Source organism: Lucilia sericata, unplaced genomic scaffold, assembly GCF_015586225.1.
Source record: "Lucilia sericata isolate MDLA Ls3-8-SP2 unplaced genomic scaffold, ASM1558622v1 Contig000357F_arrow, whole genome shotgun sequence".
Lineage (NCBI taxonomy): Eukaryota > Metazoa > Arthropoda > Insecta > Diptera > Calliphoridae > Lucilia > Lucilia sericata.
Genome location: NW_023994377.1, coordinates 23,689 through 48,981, shown reverse-complemented (window position 1 = coordinate 48,981; position 25,293 = coordinate 23,689). Strand labels below are relative to the sequence as shown.

Here is a 25,293-nt window from a genome sequence, read left to right as displayed (position 1 = left end):
ACCTACATATGTTTTACTAGTCAGGTGAAAGCCAAATTACATCTAACTACTATATACCAGGTACATGGTCTTGCTATTACAGGCGCTATTACCTCAACGCTTTAGGTCAGTCTGAAGGTAATGCTACAAGATGCGATCTCATTCTACATCGAGGATTTCGTAATCGTCGGTATTACAAGGAGAAATATTCTAATGTCTGTACTATTTTCAGGCTGAACATTCGAAAACTCTCGAGACAGTCTTGTAAAACTAAAGGCTCTCGTCTCGAACATAGAAATATATTTTCAATTGCCTTGGCGCTCTGTCGAATTGATTTGGGTTCTAGGGCAAGAGGGAATTCATTGGAAAAAATTTCTAAAATATCATCCTTAGACAAAACTGTTTAGCAAAATAATATGGCTATACTCACGTGGTTCTAGTTTTACAGAAAAATACCTTGACTTGAAAGAAATTCATTAAGGCTCATTACTGGGAACGTAACAGTTATAGCAGAAGTGGTTTAGATGAGGAAAATATTGTCCGCTCCACAAGAGTGCAGACTGAGATAACTTATGACAAGCTTCTTTCGTGATCTGGACTGTATCAAGGATGTTTCACTAACAAATCTTAACAAAGTCGTTATAGGTACCGGATAGTTGTGTCTGAGACCGTAGGAATAAAATTACTGATTAGATTCGGAATAAAATTACTGACAAATCGCGAGCTTTCCACACAGCCTAACTTAACTCCTCTTTTGTTAATTTACATGGTAATTACTGAAGTGTCCTTTAATTTTATAAGATTTATACTTAATATATAATTTAATATATAATCTTATATTTAATATATAATCTGTGCCACAGTGTTTCCACACACACACACGCACACACACATATGTATACATTTCTATGTATCTTATTAAATAGTTGTTGTTATTATATTTTCATATAACGGTAACAAAAAATAACGTTTTTTTTTCTATACGATCATTTGTTTATTTTTTTGTTATTATTGTACAAGTATTTAAAATGTAGCGGTATATAAATTTCCATTTATCTCTTTTGTATGTCTGTCTGTCTGTCCGCATGTCGCCGCTTCTTAAACTCCCCCACTTTGTTTTATCTTCATCCTCTTGTAAGTACAATGTCTGTCTCAAACAACAATTTAGTGAAAACAATTACACTTAGTTTTTGTTGCTGTTGTTGTTTTATTGCAAATTAATTGTTTAAACATGTGAATTTTTGTCAATTTTTATCAATGTTAAATATTGGAAACGAACATAAAAAAATTTAGTTTTCATTCATTAATTAAGTTTTCAAAAAGTTTATGCAATTTTGTGTTGTAAACAAAAATTTTTAATGAACTTCAAACTCATTTGAATACAAACCAAATTTGTTCGTACAAAATTTGTTTTTCTCACCTAAAAAAGATGTTTAAAATAGAATTAACATGATTGAATCTTGTTTTTTATTTTTAATTATTCTAGATTTTTTGCAATAAATATTACATTTTCCAATTAATTAAAATGCGGGGAAATTTAGAAAATTCTATTTTAAATTGTTTATCTAAAAACTTTTGTAATGGGAAAATTCAGAAATGTTAAGAAAAATTTGTAAAACAGATTACATGGATGGAAAGTTCTATGTCCTAATAATGAAATTCTTATTATTCTTAGTACAGAATCGATCTTGTGTTTTCTTTGCTGTCCCAGTTTACTGTCGATACTATGGCGACGCTCAGTACTCTGCGCGTTTGTTTATCGGTAATTCTGTATTGAAATAGGTCATTTCCAGAACATAAATTTGCCATAAAATTCTGTAAATTTAGTTGGGTCCCGAATGTTGGGTCACCAATGTATAGTTTCGGAATTCGAATGATGACCATTGTATAGTTTCGGAATTCGAATGATGACCAGTGTATAGTTTTGGAATTCGAATAATGATCAATGTATAGTTTCGGAATTCGTATGATGCCCAATGTATAGTTTCGGAATTCGAATGATGACCAATGTATAGCTTCGGACTTCGAATGATGACTAATGTATAATTTCGGAATGTATAGTTTTGGAATTCGAATGATGACCAATGTATAGTTTCGGAATTCGAATGATAGATAGATAGATAGATAGATAGATAGATAGATAGATAGATAGATAGATAGATAGATAGATAGATAGATAGATAGATAGATAGATAGATAGATAGATAGATAGATAGATAGATAGATAGATAGATAGATAGATAGATAGATAGATAGATAGATAGATAGATAGATAGATAGATAGATAGATAGATAGATAGATAGATAGATAGATAGATAGATAGATAGATAGATAGATAGATAGATAGATAGATAGATAGATAGATAGATAGATAGATAGATAGATAGATAGATAGATAGATAGATAGATAGATAGATAGATAGATAGATAGATAGATAGATAGATAGATAGATAGATAGATAGATAGATAGATAGATAGATAGATAGATAGATAGATAGATAGATAGATAGATAGATAGATAGATAGATAGATAGATAGATAGATAGATAGATAGATAGATAGATAGATAGATAGATAGATAGATAGATAGATAGATAGATAGATAGATAGATAGATAGATAGATAGATAGATAGATAGATAGATAGATAGATAGATAGATAGATAGATAGATAGATAGATAGATAGATAGATAGATAGATAGATAGATAGATAGATAGATAAGATAGATAGATAGATAGATAGATAGATAGATAGATAGATAGATAGATAGATAGATAGATAGATAGATAGATAGATAGATAGATAGATAGATAGATAGATAGATAGATAGATAGATAGATAGATAGATTGATTGATTGATTGACTGACTGACTGATTCATTGATTGATATTATATTAGAGATATCTCTGAAGCAACAATTGTATAGCCGTTTCTCTAAATTAAATTTCCTTATAAAATCCAGATAATATTAATAAAATATCAGATGAATATAGTTTAAAATCAATTCAAAAGTGAAGATAATAAATTTGAAAATATCATATTTGGAACGATGACTAAACAGTATTTAAAAATAAGACAATACAAAAATCGACACCTTTCCTTTTCGAAAAAGACTAGTCAGACAATCATACACACAATTAAAGCAAAATTTAAATAATGATGTCGTCATACATCAAAGAAGTACAAAAACGAAACAGGCTTTTTTGATAAATTATATATCATGTAAAACACTATAAATCATTATATGGGAGAAATGTTAAGATTAAACCATTTATGGCCTTCAATATTAATTAAATCATTGCTTATTTTGTAAACAAACGCTTGTAAAAATTTGTTTATACAAAATTTAAAATAATTATGAATTAGCAAATAACATTTCTTAAACGCAAAACAGCATCTGATCATGACCTAAGTCATGTTTATTCCTTAGTCTACTGAAAAACATAAATACTTATTCGTTTTAAAATGATGTAAAAAAAGTTCTGAAACAAGTTTTACATAATTAACCCCTTTAAAAAAATGCGTAAATTTGTTTACGAGCATAAATTAAAAAATCTAGTAAACGGAAAATAAACATTTATTTGGCCAATAAACATTAGACAGCAAGCAGCACTGCAAGAAATTATAAACGACGTTATAAGAAATATTTTGATTACGTTTATGTTTGAAAAAGTCATTATGATTGATTGTCATTAACATATAGGGGGGGTTTTAAGTTGAATAGCTGCGAAATTTGTTTGGTTGTCGTTTTGCAAAGCAACACCAAAATAAAAATAAATACATTTTTCAAAATCAGGTTTTTACGCTTTTTGTTTTTATTAATACTCAGTATGTCACTAGTTAGAAATACTTTGTACATTGAATTTCAAAAATTGGCCAATAAAATAAAAATCCTACGCTTGAAAATGACGTTGTTTTTGACAACACTCTATAAGGCACGAGTTCGTATAAGTATTTTGAACTTTGTAATATTGTAAAATGCAAAGTAGAAAAGAAATTTGGAGAATTTGTTTATGGTAAGGCAAATTTGTTTGGCTTATGAAACAAATGATTGATATTATTGCTATAAATCAAATACTTATAAATTGATAGAGTACATTTAAAATTTTCCCAGCAAAAACTTTCCATTTTTTAATATTTTTTTCTTTTTCTTTATAGGTTTTGTTTCCTTTGATCTTTGCCGAAATGCTGGGTAAATGTGATGTGGAGGCTAATGTAGAGGGTGGTGGCAGTTCTGGTCAAGCTGGCGCTATACGTTGGGGTATCTCCATGTGCTTGCGCAGCTTTGTTGATCAAGAAATGATTGAATCGATGCGCTTAGGTAAATATTGTATTTTACAAATAATTTTGTTTTATTTCTACTTTTTATATTGAGAACAAAAATTTATTGACTTTAATTAAAATGCATTTTGCATTATTTTTTGTGTAATTTTAGCTGGTCTTCTAACACGTGATTATCGTCGCCGTGAACGTAAGAAGTTTGGCCAAGAAGGTGCCCGCCGCAAATACACCTGGAAGAAACGTTAAATTTGTTTTTGTTTTGTCTGTGGTTTATGTATGTTGCAAAATGTTGTTAATAAAGTTTACATTTTATTTAAAGGTTTTAAACCCAATATTTCCATGCCTTGTTTAAGTATTGTTTTAGAGGTTTGAAAGAGTAAGAGACGATGTTGTTGTTTCTCGTAGTTAGTTTCTGTTTTGACGGGCAAGCATTTAAGGGCACGACTGGTGGTGTTGCTGAAAAGAAATTTAGTTAATTTAATATTTTTAAGAAAATAATCAAATTCTCTTATTTTGGTATATTTACCTTAAGGAAAATAAATAGTTTACTAAAATGCAAGCTTCCAACTGCTCTTTAGCCTGCCATAGTATTTGTGGAAATCTAGAAATTTCATTTAGCAGTTCATATGCCTCTGGTTCGGCTAGATTTTTCCATGAAAACTGTAAATTGTCGATATTTATATTACAGTTTTGTTCGATTAAGTTATTTAATCTACAGTGTGTATATTGAAGTTTTATGCCCGTATCACCATTAACTTGTAACGCCTTATCCCAAGAGAACTCATAATCCCTCTGACGTCTTTGTTTTAAATCATTTATTATAACAGCAGATACTCCCAAGATATCAGCCACTTCTGATGAGGTTATATCAACCTTTGTAGCTGTAAACAGACAATAAATACATTTATTAACACATTTTAAACATTATTTTTTTAAACAAAAACATCTACTTACTAGGACTTTTTAGTTGTTTTTCATGCATAATATCTCTTGCTTCATCCAGCAAATCTTTAAGAAACACCGCTTGTCCCTTGCGCGTACTCATGCCATGAATACGACCAAATTTTACATGTTTCACTTTAGATTCTTTAATTTCATCACTCAATCTCGAAGTGGTTTGAAAACAAGCCTTAAAATGATCCGTCTGACCATTTTCCACAATATAGAAAATATTTTCAAATTTAAATCGTTGCCATCTATCCAAAAGAGCGGCAATATCTCGAGCTAAATACAAAGTAGAACCATCACTTTTTATAACCGGTACACGACGTTTATCTACCAACACAACTTTACGACCATCTTTTTCGGGTAACAATAAGTTTTTCTCCTCTAGTTTCTGCAAAACTGCTGAAATTTGCTTCTGACTGTACTGAGACTCCCAATCATAAACATCGAATGTGACACCCAAACGTTGATAAACTGCTTCCAGGTTTTTAATTGTGTACTCCCTATAATTCTGCCACTGTTTGCTGAGCTCTGTTGACTGTTGGTCACTTTCCAATTCTTTGAAATAATCTCTCGCCTTCTGAGCTATAGAAGTATCTGTTTCTGCCTCCTTGTTGGCCGTGACATAAGCTTTATACAAAGTTTCTATGGGATTTTCTTGCATTTGTTGTTCTGTCACCTGTAGTAATTCTACGCCCACCTGCAGCAAGCCAAATTGTGTGCCCCAATCACCCAAATAGTTCATTTTTGTCACAGAATAACCCAGATTTTGATGCAGATTAGCTAAAACATTACCTATTATTGTGGAACGTATATGGCCCACATGAAATGGTTTAGCTATATTGGGAGAACTATATTCAAATACCATATGTTCAGCATGTTTAGGTTGATCTATAAAAACATTTTCCCTTAATAACGTTTCCATATATGCCGATTCTTTTAAAGTAAATTCTATTTTGGCTTGAATTTTACCATTTGCTGGTATAAATTTTGTACTTTCCACCAAATTCTGGTCATAATTTAAATTTCCTACTTCTTTTAAAAGTTCTTCATTGTGTTTTGCGTTACCCTTTAATGACCACTGCAATGCCGGTTTTCCATTGGTGGCTGCAGCTTTCAAAGGAACTTCTAGCTCATAGTAGACATTGTGGTGTTTTACTAATTGCGTGATCTGTTTACAAATGTAGATAATAATTTAATTATTTATTGTAATTTATTGGTATTATTTATAAATTCTTTTTAATTTATAAAATCATTAAAATTACCTTATCACTTATGGACTTACGTATTAAACTTGACATTTTGCTGTTGTTTTTTGTCGCTATTTTGTTGGCCAGCTGTTTTTGACAGTTGCATTGAGTTATTTTGAGTGAAATTTTGCATTGTTGTTGCATTGAGTGCTTTTTATAAAATAGTTGGGATTTTAAGGGAGATGCCAGATTGCTAAATTTTCTACATAGAGGGTTAAGTCCAATGAATTTATTTAAGAAATAGAATTATTTATTAAACAAACCAGGACTGATTTTTCTAATAAAGATTCGAAATAATTCTTTAATTATTTTATATAATAAGTTTGCTATTGTATTAGATATGTAAATAAGACATTTCTGTCTCGCTGACTGACATAAAATTTTATAAAAATAATATAAAATTTAATATAAAATAACGGTATCAGAATTGTAGCGATAACTTATTAAATATATTATTTTTAATACTTTTGTGTTAGCTTATATTTGTTTGATGTGCGAGCAAAAACAAAAAATATTAACAAAAAAATAATAGAATGACGTTTTGCATATTTCTATTAATAACTAATACGAGCAAAAACATGGCTATATTTATTTATTGTTATTTTCGATGCAAAATGAGTACGGGTTGTTATTTTTATTTTAATAAATCCCTTAAAACTAATAACGGATTACATCTGGCAACACAACATTCTCGAAATTTAATAAAAATGAGAGAGAAATTAATAAAAGTGATGCCAAGTTATTGTATCTTGAAAAAGAGACCTGTGCCGATTCGGCTTAAAAAACGCCGTTGAAAATGTTTCAGGCTAAGACGGCTGGAAAATATCTGGCACATTTTATAAAGTTTTACTAAATTAATGGAATTTTACTATATAAAATACATTTATATTAATTCAAGCAACTTTTACTATTTCATATAATAAGCAGCTTCGTTGAAATTTTGCCGGCTTAGTCCAAAAATTAAAATCATATATATCATACCTATATCTGTATACTTAGCCGACTTATAACCGTTTTGGCCAGCCGCCGGAGTCTTTTATATCAGAAGTAGGGTTTTCAAATTCGTTTTTTGGTTCGCGGAATCGGGGAAAATATTAACATTGCCGGAAAACCGTGAATTCCCGATAAAATAAAAAAATAAATTAAAAAAGCTAAAGTTTCCGAGATGTTTTATTGAATTTTTTAACTTTTAGATAACTTTGCTACCCTAAAAATAATTTGTAATTTATTCATATGGGAGGTGCCAAGTTTCCATTGATATTCCATCGATTTACTTCAAAATGTTCACATTGATCTCAAAGTTTTAGTGTAAAGTTTGAGGATTTCTACTTAATTCATATTAGAGGTTCCTACCCCCCTAGTAAGAGTCACCCCATTTTCCCCAAAATGTTCAAATAAATGTTAAATTTCTTCCTGCAAAATTTTAAGATTTTAGGTCTAATAGTTTCCCAGACAAACGAAATTGTGTATTTAATTCATATGGGTGATGCTACGCCCCCTATTGCTAGTCCTCCAATTTATTACACAAATGTTCCCATTGATCTTTCTCAGATATACGAATTTTTCTATTTAACTCATATAGTGTTGAATGTCTACTTGAAATTTTTAAATAAAAAGTATCCTATAGCTTCTTCCAGACACACAGGAAGAAATTACAAGAAAATCACATTCATTTTTATATATATAGATAGAAGATAGAAAATAGATATGTAAAAAATCTCCACTAAGTGGAGTCCACTTTTTAAATATTTCCCTACAAGAACAGTGACAGTCATTTGATAGGTCATTTGACTGGCACTACTGATGTATTATTTCTATCACAGCGTAAAGCAAAGTTTCTATCAGTTTCTTAAGGCAAATGGACAAAAGTGATGGAAACATTTGTGTACATGTGATTTTTCTTCTCCCTTGCACTTATGAATTCTATCGACTTTAAAACATATATTTGAGGAGCTCACTCTTTTGTTGTTTACTAACCAAGGATGACATAAATATTAGTCAGGATTGACTGATCATGCTTGATGGATATATCCATCACAGTTAACAAATTAAAAATGATGTATTTATCGGTCATTGTTGACTAATCATATGTGATGAATATATCCGTCAAATGTGACGGCTATACCAATTTATAATAAAACACAATTTATTATTATTATAAGATATATATTTGTTAATTTTATTAATATAATAAGCATGTACATAAATTAACAATCATTTCACCATTTTACATACCTCGCAGGATCTTAAATCCGCTGATGCTCCTTTTAATTTGTGGAAATAAGTTGTCTGTAAGAAATACATATAAATATCGAAATATAAAAATTAAAAGTAAGTAATCATGTTACCATAGATTGATTAAGCTCCGAAGTGTTTATCTTCAGCTCCACTTCCTGCACTATTTTTAAATTCTGTTTATAATAATTCTCTTTATTTTCAATAATTTATAGACTTTGTAAATTTTGAGATTTTTCGCTTCATGATCTTTGGCTTTTACAGAAATAATTAATTTATAACGTCGAAATATATAACTCTAAAACACAGTACAGTCAAATGTAGTTGTTTCACTCTTTCATATGCAAATGAAACCCTTTACCACACATTGGGTACATTAACAGTCATTTTACCGGTCATTTGACTGTCATTATTGATGGAATTATCCATTAACTATTTTTTTTTAGCAATTTTATAAAAAAAATGTTGCAAGAGTGTTAGTGAAATCATTTTGTATGTGTTAGTTTCGGTCATACATTTCTTGTAGGGTTGCTTCCAAAATCCCAAAAACATTTAGCCGGCTTAAAGCCGATTTTATGCCGCCGCCGAAATGTTTAACGTAAACCCCCGCCGCCGTTAATGTTTGTGGGCGCAGGCCTCTGTTACTTTGCGCAAATAAAATTGGGAAAAATCGAATGAGCAGAAAAGAACTCCTGAAAAAAGAAAGAAAACTTTTTTAAATTAAAATATCTTGTATAATTACACAAGAATTTTACAAATAATTTAAAATTTATTAAGCAAAAGGCAATTGAAGAATAATTATAGCAAAATTATAACACTAGAATAGAAAAAATATAAAAAACAAACAGCGGAGTGAAAAAATCTGTATAAAACGAAAAGAAAAATTCCTGTAAGAAAAAAATTTTACAAAAGTAGTAAAAATACTAACAAAAAGTGATAAGAAAAATTTAAATACTAGAAAAAAAGTGAAGTAACTAATTATTACGTTAAAACTTAAGCAATTTATTGTTTAACGGTAAATAAATTAAACAATTTCGTAAAATTTGTTGTTTTAGAAGCCACGTATTGAGAGCACCCAACAAATGAAAAAAATATTGGATACCAAAAAACCAATATCAAAGAAATAGGTTCTTAAAAAAAGCAAAAAAGTGTAATGAATGAGAAAAATCAAATGAGAAAAAAACAACAAAATTGACAATTCTGTTGTCAAAAACACTCATTCACACACACAAACACATACTAGTGCGTGTCAATTAAAAGAAGGGAAAAAATCTGTAAAATAAAAATCAATAATTCTCAATAAGAATTTGTATTTATTAAAAATAAAAGAATAAATAAAAGCAATACAACAATAATAAGTGTAAATTAGTCAAGTAAATTTTGCAATAAATCAATAATTCCCACATATAATGGTTGTCATTTGATTTAGGGGGCGTGTGTGTATGATTTTTTCTTTCTCCACAACATGGAACCTTGATTTAATGGGTCATCACCATTACTTCTCTGCTTAAAAAATGCTGTGATTACATTTAAGTTAATTAATTTAGTTTTTATTTTATTTATCTCTCTCTCTTCCCATTAATTTTAGTTTGTAATCAAAGCTGGTACTTTGTTACGCGACAAAACAAATTGAATCAAAAGTAAAAAAATAGTGTTAAAAAAAAAACAATTTTGTACAATTTTTGTGTGTTTTTTTAAATAGAAGTTATAAAATAAAGCAGATTTCATCATGTCCATGGCTGGGCAAACAATCAACGACAGACTGTTGGCTGCCAGGCACAGTCTTGCCGGTCAAGGTCTGGCCAAATCAGTATGCAAGGCCACAACGGAAGAGTGCATTGGACCCAAGAAGAAACATTTAGATTGTAAGTAGAAACGTACATATAATTTCATTGCAAAAAAAGAGTAAACAAATTTACAAAGAAAATTTTGTTGCAAAATAATGAAAACATTTTCAACAATTATTTGAAATCAATTGATATTTATTAAATTAGTTTACATAATAGAAACTGTATTGCAAAAATGTGACTATTTTTCTGTAAATATTTTCCTTCTGTGGACTATTATGACGTTTTGTTGGTATTGGAAATGGAATTTTTGAAATTATTTTTACATTTTGCTAATTACCTATATGAAAATTAAGAAACAGAAATATCTAACGACAGTTAACGTGTTTGCTGCTTCTAAATTACAAAAGTCCATTTGTCAGTAATTCAGTCCATTCGTCTAGCTGTTAGTGTTGTATTCATGTAACCAATGTTATCAAAGTACAAGTTTCAGCATTAATTAGCAGAATCTTCAGGTTTTTATATGTTCTTTTCACCAAACAATCGACAGATTTGTTTACATATATATTCTGATGGATGTATGTATATATATGTATCAGTGAATGGGTTTAGTGGTGGTATGTAAAATTAAAATATTTCGGTTTAAAATCCCTTTAAAATCCAATGATGATTTTAGCATTTTACCATGCCGTACAAGCCGTTATTGACTATTAGAATCATGCAAGCCACATACATACATAGTATGTGGTTCCATATAAAGGCTCCTCTAAAAGATCTCATAAGAAGATGAGGAGGAGGTGATTGCTCATCTTTTATGTTATTGTCATGCTCTGAAAACTGTACGTTTATGGACACTAGGCAGGACATATTCTATATCTAGTGTGTGCATCCTTAGTTTTGTCAAATAAGATTTAAATAAATTAATTTAGAGACACGCTGTAATACGGTATTATTAAATTACACACCCAATAATTTTTATATAATAAAAAAATCTACTATAAATTATATATTTTACTGATTAAAAATATGTAGAGGCTATTGTATAATTACAACAATTATTATTCATATAGAAACTTTTTTTGATATACATATGTATTTTAAAATAATTCTTATTATTTTATTTATAATACATATAAACAATAATTTAAGATAAAAACAAAATTGATCATTATTATTTAAATATGACACGGACATATTTTTTATGTTCTATTATTATTATTAAATTAAAGGGCGTTCTAAAACAAATCGCATTAGCTAATTCATCATAAACACTGTTTTTGAAATCACTATTCACACATTCAACATTTTATTTTAGAAATTATGGAATTTGAATTATTTAATTATTTTCCAATATTTTTTTAAATCAAAAAAATCAGCCAAGTGAATATCAGGGGATATCTTTAGAATATTATTGTAATGAATAAAATATTCTTATCAGATAGAAATAGACTAGAATAGACTAGACTACAGACTAGACTATAGACTAGACTATAGACTAGACTATAGACTAGACTATAGACTAGACTATAGACTAGACTATAGACTAGACTATAGACTAGACTATAGACTAGACTATAGACTAGACTATAGACTAGACTATAGACTAGACTATAGACTAGACTATAGACTAGACTATAGACTAGACTATAGACTAGACTATAGACTAGACTATAGACTAGACTATAGACTAGACTATAGACTAGACTATAGACTAGACTATAGACTAGACTATAGACTAGACTATAGACTAGACTATAGACTAGACTATAGACTAGACTATAGACTAGACTATAGACTAGACTATAGACTAGACTATAGACTAGACTATAGACTAGACTATAGACTAGACTATAGACTAGACTATAGACTAGACTATAGACTAGACTATAGACTAGACTATAGACTAGACTATAGACTAGACTATAGACTAGACTATAGACTAGACTATAGACTAGACTATAGACTAGACTATAGACTAAACTATAGACTAAACTATAGACTAGACTATAGACTAGACTATAGACTAGACTATAGACTAGACTATAGACTAGACTATAGACTAGACTATAGACTAGACTATAGACTAGACTATAGACTAGACTATAGACTAGACTATAGACTAGACTATAGACTAGACTATGGACTAGACTATAGACTAGACTATAGACTAGACTATAGACTAGACTATAGACTAGACTATAGACTAGACTATAGACTAGACTATAGACTAGACTATAGACTAGACTATAGACTAGACTATAGACTAGACTATAGACTAGACTATAGACTAGACTATAGACTAGACTATAGACTAGACTATAGACTAGACTATAGACTAGACTATAGACTAGACTATAGACACCCGATATTCTTGGAGAATTCTTGAAGCGGGCTCTAATGACCGTTTACTATCAGTATATAAGAGAATATACACGCCCAATGTCTTCTGCTAATCAATTTGTTCTGTAGCTACTTTAATTATAATAACTTTAGACTAGATTATGCTACAGTTATCTGGCAACCAAATTGTCAGTTTTATATACATACATATATCCCATGTAAATTTGGATGGCATCTTCCCTAATGTAAGGAGTATTGTCATGGTAGGATATCTCTAGGATATACATATTTCATAGTCCATCGAAAACAGGAGTCTATTTTTAAAATGTTTAAGTGCAATTACCAAGAAAACCTATTTAACTAAAGAAATACTTTCCTAAATAACATCGTTTATAAATGTCATCAGTTTTAATTTTTTGTAATATGTTTGTACTTTAAATTGTTTCTGGCTCCTGCTAAACACAAAAAAAAAAAAATATAATCATTCAAGGATACTTAAGGAATTCCTTTATAAAACCTCAATTACAAACATATTTATGTAATAAACATACATACAGTTTTATTAATGGGAGTATACACATATCGTCACCTAAAATGCAAACGGCTCTATCTAACATTTTTAAAATTTTACAGGAGAAGCAAAAAACTATTTAAATTGAAAAGTTTGTTTCTATCAATGCGATTTATTTGTAGTAAATAAACAAATTGTTTAATAGTGAATCCTATCAGTTGTTATAATAGTTGACAATGGCGTATATAAAAATGGATAAATTGGACTTTTTACCTTTAATATTTAAATGTTTTTGTAGATAGGGCCTTTTGTTTTTTGTCAATACAATCGCTAATTTTGGTCGGAGGAGTCCAATTTTTTGTGTGTACATTTGTTTTGATGCAATACATTATAGTCAACAATAAAATCGATTTTGAATTTTTGGTTAGTTAGGGCCGTTTTAGGTGACGATATACACTTGTATGTATTTATATAATCTCACATAACAGCTAAATGTCCATTAGTCATTTCAATGGCCATACATCATCTTGGTCTGTCAAAGATTCTATTGTATACTAACATACACATGTTTGTTTGTGTTTGCACTTGTTAGTTTGTTTGTTTATTGGGCGAATTGCAGTCATATCATTTACTATGTATATTTATTTTTCCCTTTTTTTATACATCCATTCATTCATTCGACCAACCATCCATCCATCTTTGCTCTCTAATCGCACAGAGTGAAGTGTTGGTTCTTTTTATTATTATTATTATTTTTTTTGTAAAGTGTAAATGAACTTAATAAATACTTATCGTTAATACTTTGTTGCTCTTGTTGTAGCTGTTGCTGCCTTCAACAATTTTGTCGTTGTTGCTGTGGATGTATGCTTCGTAATAATTTAATTATCATCGAATTCTTTGTTAAAACAACAATGCAACAAATTTCACTTTCTTTAAACCAGCTGATGTCGTCGTCGCCGTCGTTTTATGTACTTGTACACTTTTTTTGTTTACAATATGTATTGTGTAAATAAATACACATATAATTGTACATACATGTTAAGTATGTAAACAATTTAATTCAACTCCTAACGGTATTTAGAAAAAAAATAATAATCAACAAAATTAATTCATTAAACAAAATTCACTCTTATGTACTCTTTTCATATAAATGAAATACAAATATACAAGTTTTTATATTTGTATACATACACTCTTTCTCATGTAATTGCGACAGAGCTGGAAATGTATAAATTATTTAATTACGTATGGGCAAACAATTTAAATGATTTATATTTATAAACAACTTTGCAATTACCATTATTTTTATATCTGGGGAGACTAATATACATACATACGTTTGTGCAGACGCTTGCAATGTTTGTATCCCCAAGTGGGACTCGAACTCGAGCCTGAGTTAATAAACTAACAAATTATGCAAATTTACTTTAAAAATTATACAAACTAGGACTTAACTGGTCTGTTGATAGAAAATTTGCCGCATATGGAGTAGAATCAATCCACGACAGGTCCTACACATTCCATTACATCTGTGCTGCTTACACGATATTAGCACGATCAGACTTTATTTGATAAAAATTAGGCCGGAGTTCGCGTTACGGTCAATGGATATTTTTTCCGCATCATGATCAATGTTTTTTGTTATAAAATATGGATCACATTCGTCCCTATTTATTTAAAAATAAAAGCAGAGTTTACGGTGCGATCAATGGAGATCAGTACTGCTCCATGATTCATTCAATTTATTGAGCATAATTTCTCTATAACTCAATTTCGAGAAATGGACCTTTCAATTGACATCCAAGGTTGTATAATTTGATATCTTTCGGTCCCTCCCGCAGGGAGCATGTTACCCTGAGGTGCTACCAGTACCTCTAGTTTGATGCGGATTATGAACTGGTGGAGTTAAATGTATCCTCGTCCTTACCTTGATAAGATTTAACCAGAGGTCGAACCAAAGAGCCTTTTAATGTGGTATCACGAAAGCCGGTAGAACGTAGGGTAGAGTTTCGGATTTTGTCTTGGTTATTGGAGAGGTCCCTTTGGGGTGCACGTGGTGGCTGCGCTTTAAACCCAGATTCGTGGGAAGAGAATATAGGGTACCAGATATAAAGTGTGTTCTATTTGTGTAAGATGAAAGGCTTATTTTGCAAAAAGACTAAAGGGCTCATGCACGGTAAAGTCTTTAATTTGGTATAAGTTCTATACTGTTGCCGTGACAAGTGTGACTGTGGGACTAAGCGTTGGAAGTGAGTTGGTGTTCAGTGTATGTATATAATATAGTGAAAACTTTGTTCTCTATGAGTGTGTCGAATGAATAAGAAGTGTGCTGGGTTGAACGGTGATGTATATAGGGTATCTAATACACGTGATACCATTGAATTTTTCTTAATTATCCATGTATGTATGTCCAGGGTTTACTATGCTCATACCAGATTTAAAGGGTGTTCTCTTTGAGTATGATAAAATTTCGGATTTGTGTTTCGGTATACCGAATACTTCTCTAGGTGCTGTTGCCGAAGCGATGTTCTTGCATCTCGGAAGTTAAGCAAAGGGGCAGCAGTGGACAGTGGTTAGATAGATTGAGTACTTGAGCAAAGTACTTGGGGACCGGCAGAACCAGAATGCTCTTCGTCAAGAGCAGTCGCAGTGGCCGTACACTCGAAATTAGTTTTAAATGTTAATTCCATAATTGCAAATGTTATTACTGAAAATTTTGCAATTTCTTTTCATTCTTACTTTCCCAATGTATTAATTCTTTTAAATAATTTCAATGATTTTTTGTAAACATTTGTTTTTGCCAATTTTTTCTTTTATTATTGGGAACATGAGTTTATTTGTGTGTGTGAGTTTGCCTACATTAAATCTACGTGTACAAGTCCAAGTAGTTGCATTTTAAAAATATTCAAGCCCTATGATTCGTCTTCTTCTACATTCATACCAATAACAGCAACAACTAACAAAAGCAACAATAGTTATCATCACATTGTATTTCTTCTTCCTTGTGCTTCACATTAACATTGCAAATACTACACACAATCTTAGAGTGCATTCAATATTCATACATACATATGTATATAATATATAGATTGGATGCATAAGTATTTTAAATCAAATGCCATGAAACTAAAGATATGAACGGGTGTGTGAACAATTTTCTTTTTAAAGAACAGAGGCGTTGCTCATTTTTATTATTTAAAAACTGGGACAGTTGTGTTTAGTTTTTGGCAGTAAAAATGCAAGTGTGTGGAAATTTAGTAGTATATTTTTATGCGTAAAATTTGTAATATTTTATTATAGATTTTTTAATGGGATTACCAAATATATGGGTTATAATTATTTGTATTTGATGTCATCTTGTAAACGTATGATTGATATTTGTTTCTTTTTGGTAATATTACACATACGCTACGCAAGTTTCCCTGGATAATTAATCATCCATTGTTATTCACTTTAAAATAGGAAATAAATAGTAAAACAGACAGAAGAAAGAGAGATATAGAGAGGGCGCTATGATGAAAAGGGGTGTGGGCGATTTATGCGGAGAAATAAAAGAAAAGTCCGTTATTGTGCTAAAATCTAGCAGATTGCATAGGTTATACTCAGCAATGCTCCTCAGTGCGTCATGGAACCTATTCGCTAGCCACTTCTATCTAGAACTCTGTATGAAAAATTATGTGCTCAAACGTCTCGAACTTTTGTAGCATATGCATGCATAACCTAAAAATGTCCGGAACATTGCCCATTTAAACATCTATAAGAGTATTGTCTAGTATCTTGGTTGTATCCTATCAAGTCTTGTCCTAATGACCTTAGACTAGTTGTAATCTGTTATACTATTCCAGGACTTATTCGAGGAATCTAACAGAGATCATTCTATAGTAATGAAATAGGGTTGGTTTTACACCATGTTATTTAGGTCTAGGTAAGAAACATGTATGGCAAGTTCTTCCGTAACACCAAAATAATGTGATTTATTATCAATTCCGTTGCTTTCCATATCGCTAGAATCTTCGCTTGGCCTTGTGTAGTGATATCAGATTAAATCTACATATCTATGACGAATTTCTTGGACCAGCATTCAGGTGATGGCCCCTACTTATGTGGAGCATTGTGTTGCCACAAGGAAAATATGTTCTGGGAGTGAGTAGTGTTTGTTAACAATTGATTTAGATCTTCTTACATAGTAAGTGGAAAGGAATACTTCTGCTAGAAGTTTATTCGAAATACGATTGTGTTGTGTGTTATGCGGTTCACTGGACAATCTACCACAAATGTGTATGTTATCGAAGAAAAACGTGTGTTGCATAAGAATATGCTTTTCTCGGTAACAAGTTCTACGTTGGTACTGTCACCGGTAAGTAACTTCGACGTACCTTCCGGCCCATGTATGATAGTTGTATTCCATTTAAGTAAAGTTAAGCATTTACACCGTTGTAGAAAACCGAGAGATTTGAAGGCTTCTTTCGACACTTGAAAAATGTGTTTGGTTCAGCGGACATCGCACTGTATTTTCATGTTCAGATCATTAAGAGTTTTTGATTCCTTTAATAAACCGATAAATATATGTAGATGAAACATTATTTGCCATGAACTTGTGTGTTAGAAAACAACATTCAGTCTAGGGGTGTCCCTATTAACACAACTCCATTCAGAGATTGTTATCAATTCGTGATTAAGGGATTAATTTCATCGGTAAAAGATTAGACAGATTGGGAATGTTGGCATAGGAGGTAGGGTGGGGAAAGATAGGTCAACATTCTTTTTGTGTAAACTTTGCAATACATTTTTCTGTGTTTATCAAAGGCTTATGTTACAAATGATTGGATTCGGTAAAACTTTAGATCTTTTGCTATGTTTATGAAAGTCAGTATTGATTTTTTAATATAACTTATATACTTAGTACCCTGTATTTCTTTACTTTTTGTATAACTGTTATTAACCATATTTTCTTTACTCTATTTGTTGGCATTGTATTCCTTTAGTCTCCCATCTCCCAAACAAGACATGAATGCACCCACTTTTGCTTTTTTTCCCAAACCTAGTAATCGTAGTAGTAAATGTGGTTGTGGAATCTTTACAATGTTTTTCTTTAATATTACGTCACTCATACATGTACATAACGACATTTACATAAAAATGTAACTGTTGGCATAAATATGTATACGATAGACTATAAACTTTATGTAAATGTGTGAGTGTATTGCATTTTTTTTTCATTGAAAATGCCAATTTCTTTTAACCTATTTATTTCTTATAGCAATATGTATGTATATATTTCACTTTTTTCGTGGTTATTGATGAGACAACAATTTACATTTTGTTTAGTAATTTTTTTATTATTCATAAATTTATTTAGATGTTTTTATTTTTGGAAAGATATTGGGTTCACACCAAAACACCAACAACAAGAAAAATTAAATAAAATTATTTCCCTTGGGTATTGTTAGAGTTGGTTTTATTTGCATAATTTTATGTCGCCTTTTTTACTCCTTTTTTAATGCCATCATTTATTTGAAGTACACTCTTATATAAATAAGCAAATAAAACCAACTGCTCCTAGAGCATAAATACATCCCTGCTAAGTAAAACATATCTTAGAGCTTAGTGGGGTCTTTAGAGCATGATGACTCATTTTACATAAATGTATGTATTGTATGCCATGATATACATTCATATTATAAAATACATAATGTAGACGTCGCATGTCTGCGGTCATTTCATTGTGGGACTGGTTGTAAGACAAAAACTAGCCGGTTCCAATTTTGTATGTGCGCGAGAGATAAACAAACAAACAAAAAAAGTACTCGTTCGTTTATCAGTGCATATTTCAATGTTTTGTTGTGTTTTTTTGAGTATGATTGAATAAAGTGTGTTAAATTTTGTTTATTTTCTTTAAACAATTTGACAAGAACATAGTCGTTCCTACATGTAACTTGCAAAAATGTACTTTACGAGGGTTGTTTGGCAAGTATGCGTGATAAATACATATTTTCTTTTTAAGTTAATTGTGTGTATATAACAGGTATATAACAATTTTGACTTATAAGGAGTCAGTTATTGCTGGTAAATCGGCATCAACGATTAACTTTACGTGGCCCCACAGGAAATTTGTCCGCTTGGTATAGGATGTTGAAAAGATTAGCTAATGGAAGAGCACTGTTTGTTTCAAGACAGTACTGGTATGCCATCATTTTCAGGAGACTTATTCTGAGATCCGCTAAAACCCTTTTAATAGCACGCGCTTGCAAGTATATATTTGGCATAGTTACTGTAACCCCTTCGAGTTCGCACAGTGGTTGATCGCTTTCCGGCAAGCAATAATTATTTGCGAATAACCCAGCTAAAAGGTTAGCTTTATCAACCCGGTCGTTGAATGTTTGATCTTCCTTTACACTTTTTACGAACGACCAAAAGGTTTTGTTGTCTCTAGAAGCAGCAAGAACCTTAGCAAGAAGGCGTTCCTCGCGCAGAGCTTTTTCGCGTCTAAGCACTCTGCCACACGAACATCTCGCTTTTTGCGTTTTTTTTTTGAAGTTTTGACGCAGTGAATGTTTTCATTCCCAGCATAATTATATTTTGAATAATTTTTGCCATGGCATTGACATTATCGTCTGAGAAACAAAGTTTCCAATTGAATTGCGAAAAGAATTTGTTCAGCTCAACCCAACAAGCCTTTTCCTAGATTAAAATTGAACGTTTCGTATTTGGCTGTGAAACGTTGCGAAGTTCTGAGAGCGAAAAGTGAGAAAAATATCAAGGGTATTATGTTGGGGCCCTTCAATACATGAGATATGTGTTGGCTCATCACTAATTGCGCAAGATGGTTGTGCGCGGCGAATAATTCAACATATTGGCCTACTGGAGTTGTTCTTACGCTAATCCTTAAAATACGTACCATCATACTAACATCGGATTTGCTCATTCGTAGGAACCTTCTCATCCTGCTCACTTTAGGGTTATCCCATAGGATCTTAGCAGTACTATCACATAACGATTCATTATTCTAGGTGGTCTTAGGGAATCCTTTTGTCCATACTTTTAATTCAGGTCTCGTTGCATCGAACGAGTACCTCGAGTTCCCTTTCTTTTAAAGCTTTCCTCTCGAGAGTATTCGGTCAAAGCTCCCTAACAGTTCTAAACAATCTTGGATTTAACCTTATCATCTGATATCGTCCTAATTTCCTTCCTTTCTTATTCATTCAATTATAGGCCAAGTCCTTTGGAGATTGAGTCAATAAGGCAAAACATAAATGTCTCACCTATTCAAGATCTAGTAGCAATCTCTGAATGGGGTCGTACCAATAGAGTCGATTTTAATGCTCACAAGACTCAATGTCGGGCATAAACGCGCGACATATCATGTTGCTTCATCTATATTTATGGGTGGTATAAATATTAAAAAATCAGATGTTCTTAATCTTCTAGTCATGAGATTACAGTGCGATGTTCACTGGCATAAACACATATTTGAAATGTCAAAAGAAGCATTCAAGTGTCCCTGTTATCATAAATGGTGCAAAACATAATTCCCTCTGATCACCTTATTATCTAACCACTTATATCCGAACTATAATGGAATACAGCTCTCATGTATGCGCCGGTGCTTTAGAGTCTTTTTTGCGCCTTCTCGCCAGGAGAGAGCAAGAGGTACTTATAGGTGACAGTAGGGTATCCAACTCTATTGATTCACTTCACTTCTGGTACGTTTCACAGTTCTTTCGATACTACAAAAGAATGTGTTGTTTTGAAATTATGGAACTAGTTGCCGAAAACTTCATATTTAGACGCAACACAGGTAATTCATCAAGAGCCCATCCAATTGTGGTCGATTAACATACTGTCCGTGGAACAATCTTCCCCTAGAGGTCTTTCCTCTCATTTGATTTGATTTAAAGCTAATATCCAATAGGGTATTCAACTCTATTAATTCACTGGAGGGTGAAGGTAGGTACTTATCGGTTACTGTAGGGTATCCAACTCTATTGATTCTCTGGAGCATCGTCGCCATGTAGGGTGCGTTTCACTGTTCTATCTACACTGTTCTATACTACAACGAAATGTGTTATTCTGAAATTGTGCCCGAAAATAGGATATTTTCACACAACACATGTCATTCATCAAGAGCACATCCATTTGTGATCGATTAACATACGGGAAGAATTTGTTGTGGTATTTTCTGTGATTTGATTTTAATCTATTACCCTGGATCCCAAAATCTATCTAGCCTGAAAGCTAGTGCCATGATTAGGTATACTGAAGTATATTTCTGTTTCTGGGTTTTCAATGTAGGATCCCTTAGGCCCTTTTTCCCCCGTTTAGAGTAATTTGTTTAGCAACGAACTCCTATTGGTAAATGCTCTAATGCTCCCCTTGACCGTTATTTTCTATCAAGGATTGGTGTTTCATAGTTCCCGCGGTCGGACACGACCGATATTTGTGTATAACCTTCCAATGTGTCCAGTTTGATTACGCCTTTGTTCAGTTCGCCTAAAGTTAAGAGCTATTTGGCTGTAAGTGTCGCCTTATATCTTATACATGTTTTAACATTTCCAAAGCTTTGGTTGGCGTAGTGCTCATGGCTTCTGTTATGCCCAAGCACTAAGTACGCTAAACTATAGTGGTCTAGCTTATCCTACTGACCACTAGTAGTTGCTATAGTTGTAAACGTCCAAATTTTAGATATATTACAAAAGAAGTACCTTAGTGCAGCACCTCCTGATGCCAGGTGCTAAAGAAAGTGTATGAAAGGTTATGGGCCGGTTTCATAGTTCATCCTAAGGGAATATATTTTGCTGTAGAATTTATCATATCGATAAATTGTACAGTTGTTACTGGAATATTAAACCATTTTATTTTTAACAAAGTATTCCTACTTTACAATTGAAACGCCCCTTATAAATAGGAATTCGTTATTTTCTCATTTTTATTCAATAATGCCAATGGATTATCAGTAACAGTAAATTTTATTTAATATGTGTTTTACGATTCTTTTCGCTTATTTTATCAATATTAATTTAATTATTTAAGCTGTGCATACAATGCATGAGTTGGCCCAAATTGTTGTCAAGTCAAGTACATTGAAATTATAATTTTCAACGCAAAAATAACTGATGATATCGGCAGAAAAATACTAGCTTTAAGCTGAAATTAAAAAAAAAATTAAAAACCAGCTTTTTTAAAAACATACTTTATAAAAATAAATGAATTTTTGTGAATTACTATAACTAATTAAAACACCGGTTTAACAAAAGATTTTTATTTTAAAATACTCTGGAAGTAGAATAATAAAATATTTAATTTGCTAGAACTTGCATAAGTACGCAATATATAAAAAATAAAAATTGATTCCATGACGCACAATTTAATAGATTTTCTATTAAAAATAAACTAAAATGTTTTCTCAGAATATATATTTCAATATATCCAAAGGGGTTTAAACTTTATTGATATTTAAGTAAAACTTAATCCAGCTTGCAAACTGTTGATTTATGCATTACTCACAACTCTCTCTCTTTCAACTCTCTCAACAAATGTCAAAACGTGATAAGATTTTTTATTTAAAAAAATGGTTTTAAATTAAAACAAAAATTTGCTGTGAATGATGCAAATTTTAATAATCTCTTAACTTTTGTTTTGTGTTTTTAAGCAGGCTTTTTTTTTTTAATTATTTTCTATTAATTTTTATATTGTTTTTATTTCAAATGTCTGGTATTTATATATTTTTTTTGATAAATATTTCTATAGATTTAATTGTTTTTATGAGGGCATATGTTTGTAACCGATAAGTAGGCAAACGACTGCACTGCATATTATTATTTATTTTATGATCTTTAATTGCGAATGTTTAATATTACGAATGGAATGGAAAGTTTGGAATTTCTAATATTAAAACGCAACTTTGTAGGGTTTTTTTGGTGACTGAGTAACTGAGGTCAAATTATTTATAAAGATTTTATGGATAACACAGACCGATAACATTTGGACTTGGAATTTTGGTCTTTGTTGTGAAATGTATCAGTTCTATTTGGCTTGGATTTACTTGTAGATCACTCTCTGTGGCCCAGAGCATTAGACATGATATCAGTAATCACGTCTTGTTTTGTTGCTTGTTGAATTGCCTTCTATGTCTAAAAAGGCTTCCATAGTATATTTTTTTTTTAATTCGGAAGACTTTTCTATAATTCGGACTATCTCATGAAGATCGGATTATGGATATTCTGTGGAGTCATAGGATCATGTACTATTTTGTGGTGTTGTGGTGACCTAAATGGAAAGCTGTTCATCCCGTCTGGAGTTCCCCTTTCATTTCTCTTTCCCTGACTAAATATGTGCAGAAAGGGAGTATTCAGTAGAGTATTAAGAGATTCTGCTAATGATTCCGAAAAAAATCGTCTTTCCTTTTATATATATTATAAAATTTAATAGACCCTTAGCAAGAATTTTGCGGTGTCTAGCGGAATCCTTTGTGTTGTCTATAGATTCGCAGAAGATTCTCTATGAGGCTGCTTTTGCGATTGCTATAGCTTTCTTATATGTATTAAGATTATCTCGGTGTGGCTGACACGATTTATTATTGTAGTTAGTATTTAAGACTCTACGTAGCTTAGATCACTCCAAGATCCACCATGCAGGAAAGCTTTTCTTTGGCTTACTGATTGGGCAGATAACTTCGAAAGCTGAGAACGATTTTATGTTGTATACCCTCCACCTGTTAATATATCTTCTCTCGCGCTATAGCTGCCTGAACTTAGAAAGATAAATATTGTTGTGTTAGTATTAATGAAATGGAATATTGACTCACCCCTTTTATCAATTTCACTGCTGCTCCACATGAAACTATCTGATATCGCAGCCATTATTGGCTTCGAAGACCGTCATTGGATGAGACAGAACAGACCGACGTCTGTTTTCGAGCATTCATCTGCGATGTTGTTGCCTATTAAATCACAGTCATTCTGTTTAAGAATTTCTGACATTCCAGGACTAATCTTGATGTGGTATACACCCTTGTTAAGGTTTTTACTGGAGGTAAATATTTGAACATCTCTGTGCGTCAAGGCTAAGGCCATATAATAGGCATCACTATTTTTCGCTGATATTTCAGCTTAAAGGATGACTGCATGATTGAGTCTTTATTATATTTTAGTCCCAAATTCTTCAATGATGATGCCACCATCAACTCCTTTCGTTGTCTTGGGGCAATGTGTATAAACACGGAAAGAACTATCTAACGGAAGGAGGGAGACTTCTTAGAGATATGATATTGGAATTGTTGAGATTCCGGGATACAATAATCAATGGCATTTTAAGGTATAGGAAGAAGATTCAGCGATTTTCGCGTGACACCTGAAACAATTATTCCATTTGACAGTTAAACTCAATCTGACATCAATGTACATTTTCATTTGGAATCCAGTTGAGCATAGCAAACAACCGCCTTTGAGGGAGTTGTTCTTAGAGAAGTGGTAATGAAAAGAGCAGAAGATCTCATTGTATTTTCGAGATGTTGTCTGTATAAAGAATTCTTTATTCCAATTTCTTTATATTATATATATTTTAGTATTTAAATTCTGATTTCTTTAAATATACTAATTTCTTGCATTTTCTTTACTTTTATTACAGATTTAGTACATTGTACAAATGAACCCAATGTCTCCATACCACATTTGGCCAATTTACTTATTGAACGTTCACAAAATGCCAATTGGGTGGTAGTGTATAAATCTTTAATAACCACACATCACTTGATGGCATATGGAAATGAGGTGAGTTTAACGACACACTATACAAACCAGGCATGGGAAATTTAAATTCTGAAATAGTACTAACTTATAAAAAAAGAGTTCTTTTTAGGTCTCAAAGTACAAAACTAATTTTCCGCACGACTACAAGCTATATTATAAAGTAGACTATCGACTAGACTGCAGTCTAGACTATAGACTGGACTACAGACTGGACT

General features: G+C 31.5%; 3 protein-coding genes across 35 annotated transcripts in view; 2 read left to right on the top strand and 1 right to left on the bottom strand.

Moving 5' to 3' along the window:
- Positions 1-4,595, top strand: part of LOC119604052 (28S ribosomal protein S9, mitochondrial) — a 51,804-nt gene extending 47,209 nt beyond the window's left edge. The window contains exons 7-8 of the mRNA XM_037956410.1: positions 4,141-4,303; positions 4,418-4,595. Of these exons, the coding sequence (XP_037812338.1) occupies positions 4,141-4,303; positions 4,418-4,509 (255 nt within the window). The 3' untranslated portion in view covers positions 4,510-4,595. The remainder of the gene's footprint in view (positions 1-4,140; positions 4,304-4,417) is intronic.
- LOC119604051 (probable arginine--tRNA ligase, mitochondrial) lies at positions 4,541-6,550 on the bottom strand. The gene is made up of 4 exons (XM_037956409.1): positions 6,474-6,550; positions 5,218-6,379; positions 4,790-5,144; positions 4,541-4,719 (listed from the first exon to the last, which is right to left on the bottom strand). Exons 1-4 carry the CDS (start codon positions 6,507-6,509, stop codon positions 4,566-4,568), a joined length of 1,707 nt encoding a protein of 568 aa, XP_037812337.1. The 5' UTR covers positions 6,510-6,550; the 3' UTR covers positions 4,541-4,565.
- Positions 6,551-9,323: 2,773 nt separating this feature from the next.
- Positions 9,324-25,293, top strand: part of LOC119604058 (phosphatidylinositol-binding clathrin assembly protein LAP-like) — a 37,420-nt gene continuing 21,450 nt past the window's right edge. For 8 of the 33 annotated variants that reach the window (XM_037956449.1, XM_037956466.1, XM_037956457.1 and 5 more), the window contains exons 1-3: positions 9,324-9,708; positions 10,282-10,558; positions 24,957-25,099. In XM_037956449.1, coding sequence (XP_037812377.1) covers positions 10,423-10,558; positions 24,957-25,099 — 279 coding nt within the window. In that variant the 5' untranslated portion in view covers positions 9,324-9,708; positions 10,282-10,422. Of the gene's footprint in view, positions 9,709-9,748; positions 10,213-10,281; positions 10,559-24,956; positions 25,100-25,293 lie in introns of those variants that run through there. The other 25 variants (XM_037956445.1, XM_037956453.1, XM_037956471.1 and 22 more) reach the window with 18 other exon arrangements.